Genomic DNA, 21,979 nt, shown 5'->3' with positions numbered 1-21,979 from the left:
ATGTGGTAAGACTTTTTATTTGATGTTCATTGAATGTTTTTAATCCTTTTCCTCTAATCAAGTGTGTTATTATTTCTCTAGTTTTGTCATATCGTTACTTTCACTAGTTAAACAACCTTCTTAATTTAATCAAAATAAAACAATAAGTTTATTAAGATTAGTGTGACATTATTGTATGAAGAACTATGCATAATGGATTGAAAAGTTTGATTTCATTAAAAGGAAAAAGGAGATTCGTTGTTTGTACCTAGGCCAGGGGGTATAAGTGTTTGACAGAGATGGAACAACAAAAATATCCACTCCCTTTCTCCCAAACATCATTGCATCATTTATTAAAATCATTCTTGTAATCATTCTTTTCATTTCTCCCCGTACGCAGTATTCCCTCCGTTTTATCTTATTTCAGTTCGGAATTCAGATTAGACCTGATTATTGAACATGATAGTCTAATAAGTATAAGGTTAACGTCACATTAATTAATAGGGTTTTAATTGACAGGGCTAGCTTTTGTTGGTTAATATAGGGTTATGGATAAGTTCTTTATTGTATATAGTCAATATAGGATCAAATTTATAACACAATAGTTTTAGTTTTTAAAATAGGATCAAACTTACAATGCCAACATATACATACATAAATAATTTCAAATGGGAAATACTTTTTAAAATTTTCCATTATCGACATACGGGAAGAATGGATAAAAATGAAAAAAAATATTTATTTTTTAGTGAAAGATAGAGTGGAAATTTGATTAATGTAAATAAATTATTTCCGCTAAGGTCAAAATGCTTTATGGAAAAGTATTAATCCAAACATAACTTCGAATTACTACTATTGTATTTCACCCCCTTGCTATCAAGTGAGCTACTGTTTTACATGTTTTTTTTTAAGGAAACCGTTACTCCTACGGTGACAATGATTTATTTTGTTATTTAAGTCAATACAAGAATTTGTATTTTTAACGACAACATAATTACGACGTGTCAAAAATCCCGTCGAAAAAACTTTTTGCGACGGGGCTTACAACCAAACAAAGACGGGAAAAACCGTCACAAATGTCTTTTACGACGGGTTAACGACGGGGTTTTCCATTAACGACGACCCCTTTTAAGACGGGTTCAATCAACGATTATTAGTTTTTAACGACGAGATTTGTTAATGATACAATTTTTTGTAGTGAGGGCTGATCATGAGAAAACATAAATAATAAAATATTTTGCGAGAGGATTAATTAAGATAGATAAATGATATATAGGTTACTTCGTATAAAGTTACCAAAATGTGGAAGTGATTGATTTTTTTTTAAAAACGAAGAGAATATTTTTCTAAGCTGAATTTGCTGGATGCTCATATATACTTTTGGTAATAATTGTTTTTGTCCCATAAAATTGCAAAAAATTGCAGAAATGGGGACTTCCAAAAACAGAAGCAACCTGTTTGAAAGAACATCTTACACGATAGCATTTGAATTTGATAAGATTCATACAATAATCAATTGTTGAATTGACTTTATTCTAGCCAATCAATCGCAGGCTAGCCAGGTGAGATTCTATACTTTCGTTTCGTCCCACAATTATAATGTCTGTAAATTAATTTCAAAATTGAATGTGACATCTACAATCTACAATCTTCATTGTTTGTTCACATGGTTGGTCACTAATTGATTGTTGGGACAATTGCAAGTGCAAAGATGGGTCATACTAATATACCATACATCTTCTAAAACACGTAGGGAGGAGGCAAGTACAACGTAAGGAGTCCTACTTAAAGTGGTAAGTTAATTATAATGTCGTCTAATTCACATAAATAAATAAAGGGGTTGGGTTAGAGGATTCTTCTTGTTGACACCATTTTAGATTGTAGCCCTCATTATTAATCAAAAGTCGTCCCTTGAGTAAAATTTGATAAAAAATAGTGGTTACCTAAGAATATATTATATATTACGTAAATTTTGACTTAAGTAAAACTTATATGATACAACCGGTTGTATCATATATCAGTAGTTACTCAAGTAGCCCTATACATGAAAACTTTTCTAGAATTAGAAAACAACTCCAAAAGGCGAATACTACATAGAGTTATAACAAGTGAATCAAATGAAAAATGAGGCCTATGGTTAACAATATACCTTGAATTCAACAAGATAAAGAGAACTCAACAAGAGTATATATAAAATTATAAAGAGGAGTGTCTGATTATATATAAGTGTGATATGTTCAACCCTAAACCCAATTGGTAATAGGCGGAGTAACCAACCAATTTTATATATTAGTCAATCTCGTACTATTTCGTTAATGTGGGCTAACTAGTCCAAAACTCAAACGTATATTATACTTTAATAACATTAAAACGTACTTTGTATGTTACCTTTTCTTTTTTTTTTCTAAAGGAAAAAGAAAATCATGATTTGAGAGCTATGAACATGACATTTTTTGGGCCGTGGGCAGACCCTGACTACCAACCAAGGCCTCATCATGAAGCCTTGCAAGCGCAAGCATCTACCCTTCCAAACCCACACAAAAGCCCACAAACATATATTTCTTGCATCTGATTCTTCACAAAACGTTTGGGAAATAATGTAGGTGAAATCTGATCCTATGTCCTTGTAAAATATTCCCACCGTTTCAAAATAATGGGGACAGTTCACCTTTTTAAGCTTGACAATGTAAATGTTTGGACATTAACATCAATAATTTTGTATTTTTAAAAGTTATAAAAATTTGATATTCCGAAAGTACATATCGAGACGAATCAGACAAGACCCACACGACTATATTTTTCCTTATCCATAAATCACAAATGATAGTCAAATTGAAATTTGTGAATAGTGTCAAAAGTTAAAGTGTCCCTATTATTTCGAAACGGAGGTAGTACATTCTACCTAGTCAATAAGTTTCACACGATCTAACAATCACATGTTCTATAATATATTTCTACATAGTTGAAAAATGATTCAACCTTAAGGCTCTGTTTATTTTGGTATAAAACGTTTTGACTGTAAAAGGTTTTCATGAAAAATATTTTTATAGGGAAAACTCAATTCCAAACGGGTTTTCTTATGTTTGGTTTCTTAAATTGGTAGAAAAATGAAAATGGGGGAAGATTCGTGAATATTGAGGGGAAGAAGGGAAGGGGAGGTAAGGAGGAAATGTGGAAGTGTGGTTTCCCTTCCTGTCAAATGAAAATGTTTTTTCCCCTTTAAGGGAGTTGCCAAACCAAACAACGTAGAATGATTGTAAAAGAGAAATCGTTTTCCATAAAAACATTTTACAACAAACCAAACATAACCTAAAAGTCATTAAATTGAAAAAAAAAATGGCTATCAAATGGCTTCACGTTTTTATAAAATAAAATATGACTTAAGAGTACCAAACTTCATAAGATTATAAAAATAAAACAAAATAAATCTCAAAAGAAAAAGGGCAGCCATGTTTATGGATCAAGAAATATTACGTACACAAAACATTTGAAGCCGAATTATGGTGGATATAATCTCATTAAAACATGGTTTCTATACAAATATGTACATTTACCAACTTCCCACCTTACATTTTTTTTGGGTGGAAAAATATTTATATATTAAAAGAAAAACGCTCCACTAATTTATGTGGATCAAAGCCACACAAATTTGATCTCTCTAATTTTCTATCAAGACTGTATCCTAATTTATCTAAGGTAATAAAATATAAAAACTTACCATGAAGTAAAATAATAATAACAAATAAATAAATTAGGGTAATATACTTGTATGGTTTTCTGACCAAAAAATCATTTCACTCCATGAATATGATCTCTTCATAATTCCATTAACCCTTGGAGTTTTGATTGGTCTTGAAGAAGAACTACCCACTAATGCAACCGAGTTCGAGTTCGAGTTTTGTTGCATATTAACATTTCTATAATCCATAGAATAAGACCTCCGTACAAGTAATGCAATAGGATGATGAACATCATTTTCATTTTCATGTTTATTTTGATGATCAATTTCAATCTCAACCTCAATTTCCCCTGTTTCTCCCCTGTTTTCATCTTGGATTATTACACCTAATTCAACATCACTACTATCCGAATCATCCAAAAAGTCGAACCCGGCCCGCCCGAAACCCGGCTCATTATTATTATAATCGGATATCATAATACCCGCCCGACACATCGGGCAATTGGTATGTGACCTAAGCCAAGTGTCAATACAATCAATATGAAATGCATGTTGACATTTTGGTAAAAGTCTAAGTGTTTCACCTTCTTCAAACTCACTTAAACAAACAGAACAATCGCTACCGTCGATCACGCCCTCGTCTTTCTTGTACGGAATCACGGTTATCGAGTTGATTATTGACTGGTGTAACCCGATGGTTGAGATCAACCATATAGGGTGGTCAACCACGTTAGAGACGGCATCGGTTTGACCATGATCACCCCGGTCGCCGCCGCCGCCGTCCGGTGGTAGATTGGACGACGGCGGCGGAGGCATTTGTCTTCTTGATAATAACCGTGACCAGAAGATACAAGACTTAATAACAATTGCATAGTAAGATACCAAAAGAAATGCACCTACTAGTACAATAATGATAATGATCACAAAGGGTGGTAAGTGGAAATCATCATGAGTGGTGGTGGTGGTGGACGACGGGGTTGCCACGATCGTTGTCGAAGAAGATAGTGGTGGTGGTGGCGACGGAAGCGGGCCGGGTTGGGTCCGGGTTGTGTAACATTCATCAAAATCAACACCACATGTAGGGTTACAAAATTCTGTACAAGAGATTGTAGTAGTATTAGTGGTTACGTTTGTAATAGTTGATGAAGAAGTAAAGGATTGTAAGAGTTTTCGAAGGCGAATCGCCATAATTAGGAGACCATTGATGAGGAAAAATAGGGGAGAAAAAACTAAGATTAGGAAGAAGAAGAGATTAGAGGTTAAGTGTAAGTTTAAGCCTTGGAAAGAGGGGTGTTTGTTTGTTGTTGTACACGTTTTTAGAAGGTTGCTGTAATTAGAAACTATTTCTTTTTCATGAAATTAGGTGTGGTATGACACTACTATACACTTTGACGTGCTAGTGTCTATGTGTTGTTTTATTTTGTGGTTTTTATTAATTCAATTATTTATTTATATATGCCTTTATCTTGTACCATGTTCATTCATTGAATTTAAGGATTTATTTATAATTTATTATAAATCGAGAATAATACATTAGGGAGTATACATTTGTAAGGAAAAGAGGTGAAAGAATAAGGAAATAATTTAATAAGTAAAGAAAATGGCCATAATTGTAGTAGGTATAAAAAAAAATTGTGAAATAGTCTCACCTTCAAACTTCATGGACGCACTAGCAAAGTTAAAGATGAAATTAATTATGTGAATGTCAACTAGTTTAGTTGGTAAAGTTTTGAGGGGTGATAATCAAGACATGTGATCTAATCTCGACTACATCATTTGTCTCTAAGGGCACTTTCTACACCTAAAACAATGAAATTAATCATCAAACTGGGAAAAAGTAGATATCTTTCCGCGTTTTTTTGGTTAATGCTATGTGGTTTCGTACACAAGGTAACCTATATATATTTTCTTTAGGTAACTTTTATGACACTTTAGATGGCGTTTAAGGAAATATTCTACTTTGTACAATTTAAGAATATTATATTGCGTCAAAATCGATCAAAAACCCAATATTGGTGTTTAAGTAAAAATGAAATTCGATAAAAGCAGGTCTTGAGCACGACTAGTCTTAGTTATACACTTATACTCTTAAACTTTACCAACTAAGTTAGCTAAACGAGTAATCAAAAGTAGATCAAGTTTATCCCTGCCTTCACCTCACCAAGCAATCCAATATATATATACGGAGTACAAAGTTAAGTTAACATTTAGTCTAATTTGTCTCTTAGCCTATATCTAAACAATCTTATGGCCGTCTAATTGCTGCATTTTGTAAGAAATTAACAAGAAATTTTGGTTATATGTCCTTGTCATTTTCTTTATCGCATAAGAGTTTATATTTCAAAATATTGTTATGGTTGGTGAGAAATATACAAGTATGGCACCTAATTTGATAATAGACCGAACAATTGAGGTTGGCATGAGTGGTTAAGGGCCTCTTGCTCCTTAACCAAGGTCTCGGGTTCGAGCCTTGAGAATGGAAAAATCTCAACTTGGAGGGATGCTGCCAATCGAGGTACCCATGCAAACTCCCGCGGGAGATTAGTCCACTCGCTAAAGGCGGTGGGAACTCCTCGTAGTAGAACCAAAAAAAAAAAATTGATAATAGACCGATGAGGTTGTCCATCACATTCATTTAGTAAGAAGAGTAATTACCAAGCAATTATGGCACTTGCCTATTATCATGGTGTTACTTAATCTCAATACCCACCTTTTTTTTAAGAAAAGACAAGCGGGTTTATTATTAAATTAAATCAATTTCCGCTAAAGTTGTTAGACCACCTAATTGCTCAATCCCCTTGCTCCTTTAGTGAATCCACACATATATATATGCATGGGCAATAGTGTATTTCTTTTACTCGAAATTACGCTATTTTTAAGGTAAGGTACTTGTTGAATTGCTTAACTTCCTTGTGTTGGCAAAAACTAGCAGTAGCGAGTAACTTTTAGCGATTAAATAGCGGGTAGCGTAAAGACAACAATAGCGAGTAAAGTTTGGCTATTGGACTAGTGGTTGATAATATGGGGATTTGACAAAAATCGCGGTTGAAATCGTAAGTCACAAATATCTAATAAGAAATTTGAGTACAAACCAAGTAATTAAGGATATAATGTATCATAAATAGCAAAAGATTAAAAATACTATTAAAGAGTAATGCGTAAGTAATGATATTCAATTTTTTTTAAAAAAAAGTTATAGTGTTTACCTTATAGTTCATGAGTCTGGGGTGTTTGGTTATGAGAGTTTTTTGGGGGCTTTATGAGGTGAATTGGATTTTTGAACTTCTGATAAACCTGATTGGAAGAAACCTAATTGGAAGTGTTTGGTTAAGAGAGGTTTGGAAGGGAGTTTTTGGGTACAAAAACTAATTATGAAAAAGCTCAACATATGAGCGTTTTGCAATTAGAGGTTTCAGAAAGGGAATGTAAAATAACTACTTCGCTCGAATATTGCCTAAAATTACAACCCTTACCAACCTTGATACCCCACATTAATTTTCTCCTAAAAACATTACTCAAGTCTTGTTCTTCATTTCACCCTATTTACAAGTCTTGTTTCTTGTTATAGTACTCCATATTGTATATAACGGAGCAGTACTTTTCAGCACTTCTATTACTTTATACTAAAACAGACATCAGGAATGACACATGTCATTTCCTGGTGTAAAATTTTCCCGCCAAAAATCACTTTCCTAAAAAATATATTTGTTTTATTTTATTTTTATTCTTTACCCTTTTTTAAAAACTATTTATGTGTGTAAAAAGAATATTAGTTTAGAAATTATGGTAATAATAGATAACACGTAATAATAATTTTGCTAAATAATATATTTTATTCAAATCGGTATATTAATAATGAAAAATATATTAACTCGATATGCCATGTTAGTCAAATTAGCATATCACACATATATAACCGTGCATGCACGGGATCTAATCTAGTAAAAACTGAGTATTAAGGAGTAGTACTTGTTAATTGTTATCATGCTTGTAAAGTTAATACTCCGTAATATTTTCTCTATTTGCAAATCGAGAAGTAAAATTAATACTCCGTAATATTTTCCAAGAAAATTAGGGAGTACTTTTTATTAGTTTGAGGGGTTATAGTTTGATCGGGCCACTCACAATTAAAATTTAAATATTTCGTAATTGAAAATGTTGTATGGCCCATGTTATACTACGGTACCGGGCCAGGCCCAGATCAGGCATTACCCATTTCCAGCTTTATTTTCTGCCCAAGACTTGCAAGATATGCTATCGTTCATGTACGGTTCAAGTTTATTCATATTGGGTCCTATTTAAATAATTATTAAGCTATAAGTGTAAAACAAATTATAAATGGGGTACGAGGTTCAAACTTGTAAGTCGTAACCCGTGATTCACATATTTTTAATTACTAGGTCAAAATCTCATTGGTAAATTTCGATTCTATTTTGGTTGGTCTTATTCGTTTCTTTAATAATGTCTCTACATTGTTAAATTAGGTTTAAAAATAGATCCAGTGTGCACCCAGAGAAGTTTTACAGCGCGAGGATAACGTAGTTTATCTCGGGGAGAAGTAGTTTCGAGCCTGCTCACCCTGCTTCGGCAACGTATTTTCGCTTTCTTTTTTCTGGACGCGTAACAAAGTTTTGTTCAAAAACCTCGTCTGAGAACTTGTATAGAGAAAGATTTCCAACGGTAAACGAGAACAGAAGAAAGGAAATGGAAAACTCGCATTTGTCTTTTATTTTAGAGACTATTTAGGACTCTAATAGGCTTGATTTTATATGGGCATCCTCAATGACGCTATTTCGTAAGCAAAATTAAAATTAGGCAAATATGTCAAAAATGACCTTTTATAACTCAAATTTTGCGAGAAAGGACATTATATAATTTTTTTTGTGAAATCAGACCAGTGTCGATTCCATTTAGAACGTACCGATACTTATCACCCTGATAGTAGTTCCATCCAAACAACATCCAACTCAATTGAATTTATAGATTTGGGGGGAAAAATCCTAATTTTCTACACTAAAATCCACAAAATTACAACACTAATCATACCCAATGCTTGACGAAGTAATTCGAGATAATAATCTACTACATACCTGCAAAATACCCGAAATTTTTGCAGATTTTTTCCCCCTCTATTTCTGGGTTTGGGACTTTGGGGAGGAAGAAACAGAGTGTTAGTTATAGCTTTAGCTTTCACGTTGCATAATGTGATGCTGCTGTGATGCTGCTTCCATGCACACATTCTGTTATTCTCCTCTCCTAGTTTTTAGGAGTTAGTTATAACAACTTATAGAATAATCTAGAAGCTCTCATTACTATTTATATCCTGCTTTGCTGTAATAATCAGTTAACAAGTTTTGCAATAATAAGAAATACACTGCTTCTCTCTTTTCTTCGTTTCCTCTCAAATCTTAGTTCATATTGGTTCATATTTTGTCATGGTATCAGAGCGGGATTAAAGATCCTCAGCTCATTTTTCTCAAATTCCGCAAGTTCCTCTTCTTGATTCTGTCTGATTCTTCCTGTTTTACTGCAATTTCTGGTGATCTTTGTTCTGAAAAAAAACGAGTTTGTTCTTCAATTCTTTTGCTTCTTCTATCTGAATACTTGTTTGATTTCAACATCTTTTCAAACAATTTTTGACAATGCCTTCTGGAAATGAGGATTCTGCTAATTCACACAGAAACAATGCTAATCTTCCACCAAATCAAGATCCTTCTAGCATATATTACATACATCCTTCTGATGCAAACTCAGTTCAGCTTGTTTCCTTCAAGTTCAATGGTGCAGAAGGTTTCACTAGCTGGAAGAGATCGATGATATTGGCTTTGTCAGCAAAGAATAAGATTGGATTTGTTGATGGCAGCATTATGAAGCCTGATCCTGGTACAGTTGAGTACAAAGCTTGGGAGAGATGCAACGATCTGGTATGTTCTTTGATCTTAGGCAATCTGAATGAGGTGGTTGCTAAGAGTGTAATGTTTCTGAAAACTGCTAGAGACATCTGGATTGATTTAGAGGATAGATTTGGATTCACATCTCTGGCTCAGGTTTATTCTCTTGAACAAAAGTTAGCTGAAATAACACAAGGAAACAAATCTGTATCTGAATTTTTCACTGAAGTTAAATCTGTTTGGGATGCAATTGAAGAAGCACATCCTATGCCTTATTGCACATGCAATAATTGTACCTGTAATGTTACTAGGAAGTTCTTTCAGAGGCAGCAAGAAAAAATGGTGATGCAGTTTATGATGAAGTTAAATGAGCAGTTTGCTACAATTAGGGGTAATGTGTTGATGATGCCAGCATTACCTAAAGTCTCAGAGGCATACAGACTTTTTGCTCAAGAGGAGAGACACAAAGAAGTATCATAAGCTAGCACTCAAGCAGAAACATTGGCTTTTGCAGCTGAGAAAAGAAGATTCAGTGGAGAACATTGGAACAACAACAACAAAACTTACAAAACTCAGCAATCTGACTTTCATTCTGGTTATCAGAAGACAGGAGTTACTAACAGATATGGCAGACCTGGATCTAACTACTTTTGCACTCATTGTCAAACACAAGGGCACAGTGTGGACAGATGCTTTAAGCTTCATGGATATCCACCTGGTTTCAAGAATTTCAAAGAAAACAAAGTAGCTGCACTATCACATGAAGATAATTCTGGTGAGAATGTCTTACTTGGACATCACAGTGAAGTTAATCCAACAATCACTGTGGAGCAATACCAACAGTTGATGGATCTTTTGGCCAAACAACAAAACAATGCTGCTGCTGCTACAACTCCTAATCTAGCCATGATGGCAGGTAATCTCTGTCTGTTATCTCATTCTAATACTAGGTGGCTCCTAGATAGTGGTGCTTCTGACCATTTTTGTCATGATCTATCTCAATTTACTGACTATAAGCCTATTGACAAGTCCAACACCTTTATTACATTACCTGATGGGAGTAAAGTTGTTGTTAACAATATTGGTTCTGTGATGATAAATGGAGATATAACACTGACCAATGTGCTGCATGTACCAGAATTCAAGTATAACTTGATATCTGTACATAAACTCTGTCAGGACTTGGGTTGTGAAATTCATTTTACTCACAACAGATGTTTTGTTTACTGTCAGCAAGGGAAGCTGATTCCTCTTGGTGAGGTGCAATCTGGTCTATACAATTTGGCAGAATCTAGGGTGGAAGGAGCTCATTCTGTGCAGACACACAACTGTAGTGTAGCTTGTTCATCTACAGTGGATAATGCAAAACTCTGGCATCTAAGGCTAGGACATTTACCTTTCAATAAATTGAAGTACATAGATCCTAGCTATGAAATTGGTGATTGTATGCAAAACACTATTTGTCAAGTATGCCCTGCAGCAAAACAAACTAGACTTAGTTTTCCTCACAGTGAGATTAAGTCTGTTAATCCTTTTGATTTGATACATTTGGATGTGTGGGGACCTCATTCTGTAAACACTCCATCTGGTTGCAATCAGTTTTTGACTATAGTGGATGATTACACCAGGTTTACTTGGATACACTTTCTGAAACACAAAAGTGACTGTGTTGCTATCATTGAAAATTTCTTACATATGGTACAAACTCAGTTTGGTGTCATGGTTAAGTGTGTTAGATCTGATAATGCTAAGGAGTTGTGTGAAGGTGATATGAAGAAATTATATTTGAAACTTGGAATCTTAATTCAAACCAGCTGTAGTCATACACCTCAGCAAAATGGAGTTGTAGAAAGGAAACATAAACATCTATTAGAAACAGCTAGGGCATTGTATGTTCAGTCCAAAGTTCCACAGAAGTTTTGGGGTGAATGTGTTCTTTGTGCAGCCTATTTGATTAACAGAATGCCACTCCAATCAATAGGCTTTGAATCACCATATTTCAGAATGTACAAACAGACTCCAAGTCTTAAACACTTGAGAACTTTTGGTTGTCTCTGCTATGTGTCTACTACAAAGGTTGGTAGATCAAAAATGGACAACAGAGCCACACCTTGTGTGTTTTTGGGGTATTCAACCACTCAAAAGGGATACAAAGTGCTGGAAATTGATACACACAAATTCTTTGTATCCAGAGATATTCATTTCCATGAAAAACATTTCCCATTTCATCTTTACCATAAACACAACTCTTCCCTTACTCCATACACCAGTGCCATTTATCTACCAACTCTTCTTTCATCTGATGTTTTTGATACACCAGATTTCTCCACTCTTGCAACCACATTCCCACCTCACACCTTGGAAACATCTGATCATACAAACACAAACTTCTCACCTGACCTCACAAATACAATTCTTTCTCCATTACATTCTTCACCCTCAGATTCCATTTCCTCTTCTCCTTTACAGACTAATCCCAATTCCACTCCTAACTTTCCTCAATCCCATTCTGAAACCATTTCTCATTCTGAACATGCTCATGTTGCACCATCCATTCTCCCAACAAGACAGTCAAGCAGATCACACAAAACACCAGGGTATTTAGATGCATATGAATGTTTCTCAGCATACACTGATAAAGATGATCTCATCCCAATCACAAAACACTGGTGCAATCTAGTATCTTATGTGACTTTCCCTGATGAGTTTCAAGCTTTTTTGTCTCAATCATGTGACATTACTGAACCTACAACATATACAGAAGCTGCTCAACAACCTTTGTGGGTTGAAGCAATGAAGAAAGAACTGGAGGCACTAGATAAAAACTATACTTGGGAGTTGGTGGAACTACCTCAAGGAAAGAAGGCAATAGGATGCAAGTGGGTCTTTAAAGTCAAACTGAAATCAACAGGAGCACTAGAAAGATGCAAAGCCAGACTAGTGGCCAAAGGCTTCAATCAGAGATATGGCATTGACTATGAAGAGACATTCAGCCCAGTTGTGAAAATGAGTACTATAAGGTGCTTAATTGCTGTTGCTGCCAGTAAGAATTGGCCATTGTTTCAGCTAGATGTGAACAATGCATTCTTGCATGGTGATCTAAAAGAGGAAGTATATATGCAAGTTCCAGAAGGCATCCCTAATCCTACCAAGAAAGTATGCAGATTAATCAAATCTATCTATGGTTTGAAGCAAGCTTCAAGACAGTGGCATGAGAAGTTGATGCATGCTTTGGAAACACAGGGCTTTATTCAATCTAAACATGATTACAGTTTGTTTATCAACAAGCAAGATGGTCACATTAATATAGCAGCTGTGTATGTAGATGATGTTATTCTCACATGAACAGACACTGCTAAACTTCATGACTTGAAAGCTTATTTACATTCAGAATTCAGCATCAAGGATCTAGGGCAACTTCACTACTTCCTTGGTTTGGAAGTTGGATACACTTCAGAAGGAATCATTTTGAGTCAGAAGAAATTCACTAAAGATTTGATTGACAATTGTGGTTTTGACACTTCAAAGAGATCAATCACTCCATTGCCTGTCAACATTAAGTTATCCAACACAGATGGTGCACTTTACTCTGATATTGAGAAATACAGGTCACTAATTGGGAAGTTGAATTTCCTAACTCACACCAGACCTGATCTGTCCTATGCAGTTCAAACACTGAGTCAGTTTCTGCACAGTCCAAGAGAACCTCATGTTATGGCACTTCATCATACTCTAAGGTATCTAGCTCACACAGCAGGACAAGGGATATTGTTAAAGGCAGCTGATACCATCAGTTTACAGGCCTTTTCTGATTCAGATTGGGCATCTTGCCCAGATTCTAGGAGGTCTATCACAGGGTATATCCTATTACTTGGTGGCTCACCAGTTTCTTGGAAGTCTAAAAAGCAAGGCACAGTTTCTAAGTCTTCTGCAGAAGCAGATTATAGGGCAATGGCAGCAGCAGCTTCTGAAGTTACTTGGCTTGTAAGCTTATTGGAAGATTTGGGAGTGCACAATCTAAAGCCAGTAACATTGCATTGTGATAATCAATCAGCTTTGCACATAGCCAGAAATCCAGTGTTCCATGAAAGAACAAAGCATATAGAAATCGATTGTCACTTTACTAGAGATAAAGTGCTGGAAGGATTACTTCACTTATCTTACTTACCTACACAGCAGCAATTGGCAGACATCTTTACTAAACCTCTCTCTTCTACACAATTTCAGACATTACTGTCCAAGATTGGAGCTTGTGATGCTCAATCTTGAGGGGGGATGTTAGTTATAGCTTTAGCTTTCACGTTGCATAATGTGATGCTGCTGTGATGCTGCTTCCATGCACACATTCTGTTATTCTCCTCTCCTAGTTTTTAGGAGTTAGTTATAACAACTTATAGAATAATCTAGAAGCTCTCATTACTATTTATATCCTGCTTTGCTGTAATAATCAGTTAACAAGTTTTGCAATAATAAGAAATACACTGCTTCTCTCTTTTCTTCGTTTCCTCTCAAATCTTAGTTCATATTGGTTCATATTTTGTCACAGAGAGATACATTTTGTTTTTGATTTTTATTAAGCTTTTATAGTAGGGAATTTGGAGGGAAGAGGGGTGTAATTAGCCAACTCAGTCATCACGTGAGGTGCACGTGACGGTCAACCGCCGGAAAACGACAGTTAAAGCCGGAAAGTTTGCTTTGGTTGTCTCTCACAAAAAAAAAATCAGTTTAAGGTCTGATTTCACAAAAAAAAAAATATAAGGTCATTTCTCGCAAAATTTGTGTTATAAAAAATCTTTTATAAAAGCCCTTCTCCAATAGGTTTTCTTCAGTGTTCAAACATTTTACTAATTCAAAGTCTATAATGAATACTACGTACTATTTTAGTTGGTCTTATTCAAAGTCTATAATGAATACTTAATTAACTAACTAATACACGTTTTCTGAATAAAAACTTGTATTTTTCATACACACAACTCCTAATTAGCTCAAATTACAATTAATCATGTCCATGAATACGAGCTCATTAGTTTTAACAAAACCATCAAATTTCTTTAATCTTCGTATAATTCCCGATAACTCGTTGAACAATCAATCTTTTTTGGGTTGTTCAAGGTCAAGATTTCATTATAATCCTAGCTCCTCAAGACTAAGTCTAAGGTATTTGATTATGTAACATAATCATTGATTAATAAGGTTATATCAATGTCCTAATTTTTGTTTGAATTTGGATGATAATGAATTGAAGGAACCGCAAATTAAGTGTTAGCTGCAGTTCAAGTCCCAAGCCTTGTGAATTTCCTTGGTATGATTTTTCTCTTACTTTTGTTTTTCAGCAAATATTCAACCATGCTACACGTGGTTTCCTAGTTCCTAGTCATGATAACTAAAGATGGCCGTCGGCGGGGTCGGGCCCGGCACAGAAAAAGCCCGGCCCAACACAGACATGAAAAAAGAGCGGCCCTACATGACTGCATGAGCACGTAGTCGTGGGCCGTGGGCCGCACTTTTTTTTAAAAAGCTTGACAAGGCACGACGGGTCTCGACCCGGCACGAGTCACGACAAGGCACGACGGGTCTCGACCCGGCACGAGTCACGACAAGGCACGACGGGTCTCGACCCGGCACGAGTCACGACAAGCTACACTAATTTTAGTAAAGTTAGGCTTTGGCCTGACGGCCTGACCCGACATGACAGCCCGTGGGCCTGGTTTGTTCCCGACTCGTTTAAACCCACACCACTTGGTGACATGGGCTCGGCCCAAAACCCGAAATATGACCCGTCCTGTTGAATTTGTGAATTGAAGAGGAAAGAAGAAAGCAAGAACAGAGAAGGGAAGCCATTGACGAGCTTGGAGCTCGTGGCTTAGAGAGAGAGAGTGAGAGTCTACATTTTATTAATTGTGTAACTCAAAAGTAAGGTAGTACAAACTACTGTATTTATACTAAGTATTTACAAGCTAATGTTCAATACTATTTATATACTCCAATACCCCCCCTCAAACTGGAGATGGTGTAAACATCTTCAGTTTGAAAGCTTCAAAACAGACTCTTTCATTAACTTTGCACCAAGAACTCCTCATGAACAAGCATAGAAGTTGGCCACTGCTGTTGCTGTTGTACCAACTGCTCATATCAAACTGCAACGTCCAATATTGTCTTGAAGAAATGAGCCTCAATGGGTCTCATCAAAAGAATGATCACAATGGATCAATGAAATCTGACCTCTTTGGGTCACAAAACTGACCTCTTTGGGTCTCAAAACTGACATCTTTGGGTCTCAAAACTGACCTCTTTGGGTCTCAAAAATTGACCTGATTTTACAGGTTCTGATTCTCCAGATCTGTTGCTGGGAAAAATGAACAAAATTGACCTGATTATACAGGTACTGAACTCCAGATCTGTTGCTGGAAAGAAATGTTGAATCGTGCCAACATTCAAAAGAAAAAAAAACTTCAACCCAAAACTGTATACTATCCTCTTGCAAAACTGCTGCATGATCTCCTATTCCAAGGTTTTGCATCCATTCTTTAAACTGTTCCTGTTTTTCGTGAATATCCCCAATTATCAGACATTTCTTCAATGCAAAGTGTAAACACAACAACACTTGTGCAGCCTTCTTATGCAATTTCCATTTGAATTGTCTATATTGCAATTCAATAGTGCAGAGAAATAGTTGAGCACCAAATAAGATCATCACATGACCACAGAACAAACCAGCAGACCAGGGGCACAAATGTATTGCAGAAGAAAGAGCTATACCACTGCTTGTAAGCATTCATCGAAGAAGATGAGCTCCATCAAAAATCGAAAACAATCTCAACCCAAACTTACTCCTATTCTCACACAAGAACCACCAACAGCAAAAATTCAATTGAACAGATGATTGGGAATTAGCTAAAATTGAGCCATGATTCGTGGACGATAGACGAAGTAATTCCCAGAATACAGGCAAGACAAAATATATTGCCAAATTTAAAATCAACTGTAGATATTCCCTAATGAACAAAATCACCCAGAAATTCACCAACAATCACCAAGCAGCGAATTGTAATCAAATGAATTAATCAAGAAGATCAAGAAATCAAACCAAGAACTCTCCAGACAACGTGCGAATTCAAGAATCGCAATCCTCCAAGAGTTTCTTCCATGGCGGCGACGATTATCCATCTTCCTCTTGTTATCGTCGGCGAGGAATATGTGATGAGATGTTTGCGGTTAATTTCAGGAGTACCCAGATTCTTGAAGTAGGAGAAGCAGACGTCGAAGAAGACGTCGAAGAAGACGACGACAAAAAAACTTCAATAAATCCAAAGCAATCGAAAACCCAGCAAAATCGAATTGGGGAAAATCGCTCAATTCTGCGATTTGGTATGAACCCTAGAAATTGGGGGAAAACTCAAGAATCAAAAAACGTTTGATTCAATTATGGAAAGAAGATTTGTGAGCGAAAATATGAGATTTTAGGGCGAATTACATCCTAATTCGTCGAGTTTTGACTCAATTCGACCCAAAAATAAATTCGAAGCAGAAAAATTGGGGAAAAATTGATGAGATGATTTGAACGAAAATTTATGCGGAATTGAAGAGCCGGGATCGTTCCCGCTCTGATACCATGTTGAATTTGTGAGTGAAGGAGGAAATTAAGAAGAAGAAAGAAGGAAGGAAAACTAAGGAAGCCATTGAAGAGCTTGAGGAGCTCGTGGCTGAGAGTAAAGAACAAGATACTACATTTTTATTAATTGTGTAACTAATTGAGATATTACAAATCTAGAGTATTTATACTAAGGAACAAAACTAATTACAAGCTAATGTTCTATACTATGTTATATACTCCAATACGTCCCACGGCCATCTTTAATGATAACCTCATTTCAAAGACGAGCAAAATGATCCAATTTAATGAATAACACGAGATGAATTTATTATACCTCGATTGAGATTTGAGATCTAACAGTAATTAAATAGGATATAATATAAGTGCGAATATTATTTACTATTTTTACATGTTTTTTGGGTGGCAAATTAATCCACAGCCATAAAGAAGGGATAGCAGGAGCAGTCCAAGCATTCTTTTGGAACATATTGGTGTTTTGGGTATTATGGAAAAGTAAGTATTACTCCTTAATAATTACAAAATTTTCTAGGTTATTTCTCGATATTTTGTCAATAATACTCAAAGATAGAAAATAAATAAATTATAAACAACAAAAATTAAATGTGTGTTTGGAGAAATAAATAGAAATTGGGAGAAAAGGGAATAAGGATTGTGTTAATTTTCCCTTGTTTGAATACTAGCACGGCCATCCTCCATTTCTTAGGACCGGATAGACTGAATTAACGTTACAACACTTGCAACGTTACAACTTACAAGTAGTATGTATATATTTATTCGTGCTTGTAATGAGTTGGTTTATTTATTTTGGTAGATTTTGTGCTGTATATATAGATCATTTCATTTTATATGACTTGAATATGTGTAGGAGTTTTGGTAATTAATTAATCAATTAATGAAAAGACTTTGCTTAAAGTTTAATGCATGTTTTATACAATAAACTTGTCCTTATTCGGTCATGTTTCTGGATTTGAAACAACAACCCACTTCTTGTAGATAATAGTAAATGGAAAATTTGTTTTGTAACTTCAATTCATGCAACATATTTCTTCGTAATAAGTAAGTCTAGTAAAACTAAATGCAACTTAATTATATCTTAATGCATGGTTAACAACGTCTAATAAATTAGCTTTTATACGTTTAGGATTAGTTGTCATATATTCATGCATTTGATCCCTAAACTAGGACTGTACCAAAATCAATTCCACAAAAAACCAAAAAATATAGGAAACAATTGTGAGATTTTTTTTCTTTTTGTTGAAAAATTTGATGGGTGACAATGACGATCTCCTACGACGATTCATGTTAGTCGACCCCAAATCATTTTGGGATTAAGGCTTTGTTGTTGTTGTTGTGATCATAGACATTATAATGGAAGTTACCATAAAATGTTCCTACATGGTAAAACCAAATGAGCCAACATATATGGGTGTTTTTGGATTATCCGAATGGGATCAAACCGGTATGATCACCCATGTACCCACAGTCTACTTCTACAAGCCTTCTCAAGAGTGGTGTACATCTTCCACTAGGTCTATCATAGACACCCTCAAGGAGTCATTAAGTCGGGTGTTGGTACATTTCTACCCCCTAGCTGGTCGTGTTAGATGGATCAGGCAACGACGACTTGAGCTCATGTGCGATACAATGGGAGTCGAGCTCATTGAAGCCGAATCTAGTAATGAACTAAGTGATTTTGGTGATTTTTCCTCTCAAACTAATCTATTTGAGAACCTCATTCCTTTTGTGAATTATGGCAAACCTATTGATGAGTTGCCTTTGGTGTTAGGGCAACTTACAAAGTTTAGATGTGGTGGTGTTTGTTTAGGGGTTAACATATCACATATATTAGCCGATGGGCAAAGTGCACTCCATTTCATGGCCGAGTGGGCTAGGCTTGCTCGTGGTGAACCACTTCAAATGGCTCCCTACTTCAACCCGGACGCCTTTAGATCTCGACAACTCCCTACTAAGAGTCTAACTCCTTGTGATATGCACACAGAGTTGGGTACACCGCCATTACTAACAGGGCAGGAAAACAACTTAGACGAGCGTAAAAAAGTCACAACCGTAGCTATATTACCCCTATCAAAAGACCAAGTAGAGAGCCTAAAGAAGGTTGCTAACGAGGGAGTCAATGGTCCGAACACGTACAACCCTTACACCCGCTATGAAGTGGTAGCGGCTCATGTATGGAGAAGTGCATGCAAGGCACGTGAACACCACCTTGAGCAGCCTACGTGTTTAGGCTTCTCTGTCGATGTACGTAATCGTTTGCACCCACCACTACCACCAAAGTACTTCGGGAATGCAATCTTAGACGCGGTGGCCTCATCTAGGTCAGGGGATATCATAACACATCCCTTAGGTTGTACTTGTGCTACAATAAGGGAAGCAATTGAGAAAGTTGACGATCAATATATTTGGTCAAATATTAACTTTTTGAAAAATTTATCTGATTTGACCCCTTTTCAAGACCTCCATGCACGTAAGAGTGGAGATGGCCCATTTTATGGTAACCCAAATATTGGGGTGATTAGTTGGTTAACCCTTCCTATTTATGGGCTTGACTTCGGTTGGGGAAAAGAGATCTACATGGGCCCAGGTACTCATGAATCTGATGGTGATTGCTTAATACTTCCTGGGCTTGTCAATGATGGATCGGTCAAAGTTGCTATATGCTTGCAACTGGCCCATATGGATGCATTTAAGAAATACTTTTATGAGCACTAGCTAAAGGCACGTGCAACACATGTATTAGCTTGGTTTTAATAATTATTATGATTTATTTATAAAGTTGTTTACTTCTGCACAATAGCATAATGTTAAAATATCATCTACAGTAATACATATTATTATCCACCATTTTGTTACATTGACACAAAGAATCATATCATTTTATGTCACTTATTGTAAGCAACATTTCTTCTTACGTTAAGTAATATAGAATAATGAAACCCACAAATACTACTCATGGTACATATTTAACTAAATACAATACTCCCTCCGTCCCAGATTAGTTGTTACACTTTCTTTTTTCGTGCGTTCCAGATTAGTTGTTACACTTCTAAATTAGGAATGACCCCACAATTATTATATTGTCTCTCTCTTCCCACTAATTTTTTTTTTTGTCCCCACACCCCCTCTCATTCAATTAAAAAAATACCCCACTAACTCTTATCACATCTACTTTTTCAATAAAATAATAATTGATAACCACACTACTACTTATCGCATTAAACTGTGTGTCCAGGAGAGTGTAATAACTATTCTGGAACAGAGGGAATATAATATTTTCAAAAAAAAAAAATCTTTCCACTCGGAAGAAAAATACAGTTATACAGGTAGCAGCTGACAACCTTTTAAAGTAAATTTACATATAGTACATTCTATGAGTCTTACATTATCTACCATTGATTTTGACGAGTATTCATTTATTTGGGCAATTCTTTTATTCACTTGCACAAAACCCTCACATTGAAGACCGTAGAATCTGTTGAAATATTAATCTAGAAAAATCTAGATAATATGTTTGTAAAAATCTAGAGGGAAATTTCTAGAATTATCCTAAAAAAAATTTAGTAAGAAAAATCTAGATAAATGACAAGTGTAGAAAAATCTAGAAACTAGGATACAACCATTATAAATATGTTGTATGTGCATGAGTTGAGAACTTGAGAGGTGAACCAATCAAGAAAGCTCCCACAAATATGAGGGGTAAAAACAAGGATTCTACCAAAGAGCTCCCACATGAGCTCTTGCAAATATTGTTATACAATTCTTATTAATGTAATCAATGATGAAAATACAATTTTGTTATATAATTGAGGTCCATCAAAACTTTCGCGTGCGTCCTCAAATTCATCACCAGTGTTTATTGAATTATAAGTCTGTTTCAGAAGTATTGATCAATGTACATGTACTATTAAAGCAATTAATTCGAGCAATTAATAATATATCATGTGTACTTACTGTCCAATTAATGAAAAACCTTGATTATACGCGAATTAGCTCATCAATCTTATATTTTAGTCAATCTCTCCATATTTCTTCAATGTGAAATAACTGCTCTGTCAATTTGTTGAATGATGCAGGTCTGCCCAAGAAAGAAACCAAATCCATTAGCAAATAAATTGAATTCCGGACTAATAGCAACTAGCAAGCATTTTGCAGTTGGCAAATGTTGGCACTTATTTAATTAGCTTTAAATTTAATGCCTTTTTGTATTTTTGTAATAGAGTTGTGTTAGTTATTTGACTCATTGTATTTCCTAAATTTGCTGTATCTAAAATAAATAAATTTATGTGTCATAATGTATGGAAATAAAAAAAACTTAATTTTGTTAAGCTTATCTGAATTAATTTAAATAAGTTTAAATTAACAGACTTTAAAGTTGTGTTTGGTTCAACTTAGGCTTTGTTATGTTCAACTTATTTTGACTTACTTCAGACAAAATAAGTTTAGATAAGTTAAGTTAAGTTCAGATAATTTTAGATACTATAAGTTCAGCAAAATAAGTTTTTTTCATACATTTTCCACACACAAATAAGTGTATTTCGGACAAAATAAGTTTTTTTTCTAGATAAAATAAGTTCAAATAAGTTCAGTTAAATTCAGATAAGTTCAGATAATATAAGTTCGGTCAAAATAAGTCCAATAAAACAGAGGCTTAATTATTTGTTATAAATTATCTTATACATAGTTTAACTTGTCTGAACTTATTTAAATTAAATTTATTTTTTTCGATTAAACTTATACAACATATTGTTTAAAATTGTCTTATTTGTATTAACTTGTCCATAAAAGCTTGATAAGCAT

General features: G+C 35.1%; 3 protein-coding genes across 3 annotated transcripts; 2 read left to right on the top strand and 1 right to left on the bottom strand.

Moving 5' to 3' along the window:
- Positions 1-3,446: 3,446 nt before the first annotated feature.
- LOC110800935 (E3 ubiquitin-protein ligase RING1-like) lies at positions 3,447-5,011 on the bottom strand. The gene has a single exon (XM_022006561.2). It carries the CDS (start codon positions 4,844-4,846, stop codon positions 3,731-3,733), a length of 1,116 nt encoding a protein of 371 aa, XP_021862253.2. The 5' UTR covers positions 4,847-5,011; the 3' UTR covers positions 3,447-3,730.
- Positions 5,012-14,503: 9,492 nt separating this feature from the next.
- LOC110802641 (uncharacterized) lies at positions 14,504-21,503 on the top strand. Its single transcript, XM_056837877.1, has 4 exons — positions 14,504-14,706; positions 14,795-14,851; positions 17,583-17,656; positions 21,256-21,503. Exons 1-4 carry the CDS (start codon positions 14,552-14,554, stop codon positions 21,291-21,293), a joined length of 324 nt encoding a protein of 107 aa, XP_056693855.1. The 5' UTR covers positions 14,504-14,551; the 3' UTR covers positions 21,294-21,503.
- On the top strand, positions 17,663-21,238 carry LOC110801780 (spermidine hydroxycinnamoyl transferase-like). Its single transcript, XM_056837876.1, has one exon. It carries the CDS (start codon positions 18,533-18,535, stop codon positions 19,892-19,894), a length of 1,362 nt encoding a protein of 453 aa, XP_056693854.1. The 5' UTR covers positions 17,663-18,532; the 3' UTR covers positions 19,895-21,238.
- Positions 21,504-21,979: the final 476 nt, after the last annotated feature.

Source organism: Spinacia oleracea, chromosome 2, assembly GCF_020520425.1.
Source record: "Spinacia oleracea cultivar Varoflay chromosome 2, BTI_SOV_V1, whole genome shotgun sequence".
In the NCBI taxonomy this organism is placed as follows: Eukaryota; Viridiplantae; Streptophyta; class Magnoliopsida; order Caryophyllales; family Amaranthaceae; genus Spinacia; species Spinacia oleracea.
The sequence above is the reverse complement of the archived record's forward strand: the minus strand, read 5'-3'. Positions and strand labels throughout refer to the sequence as shown.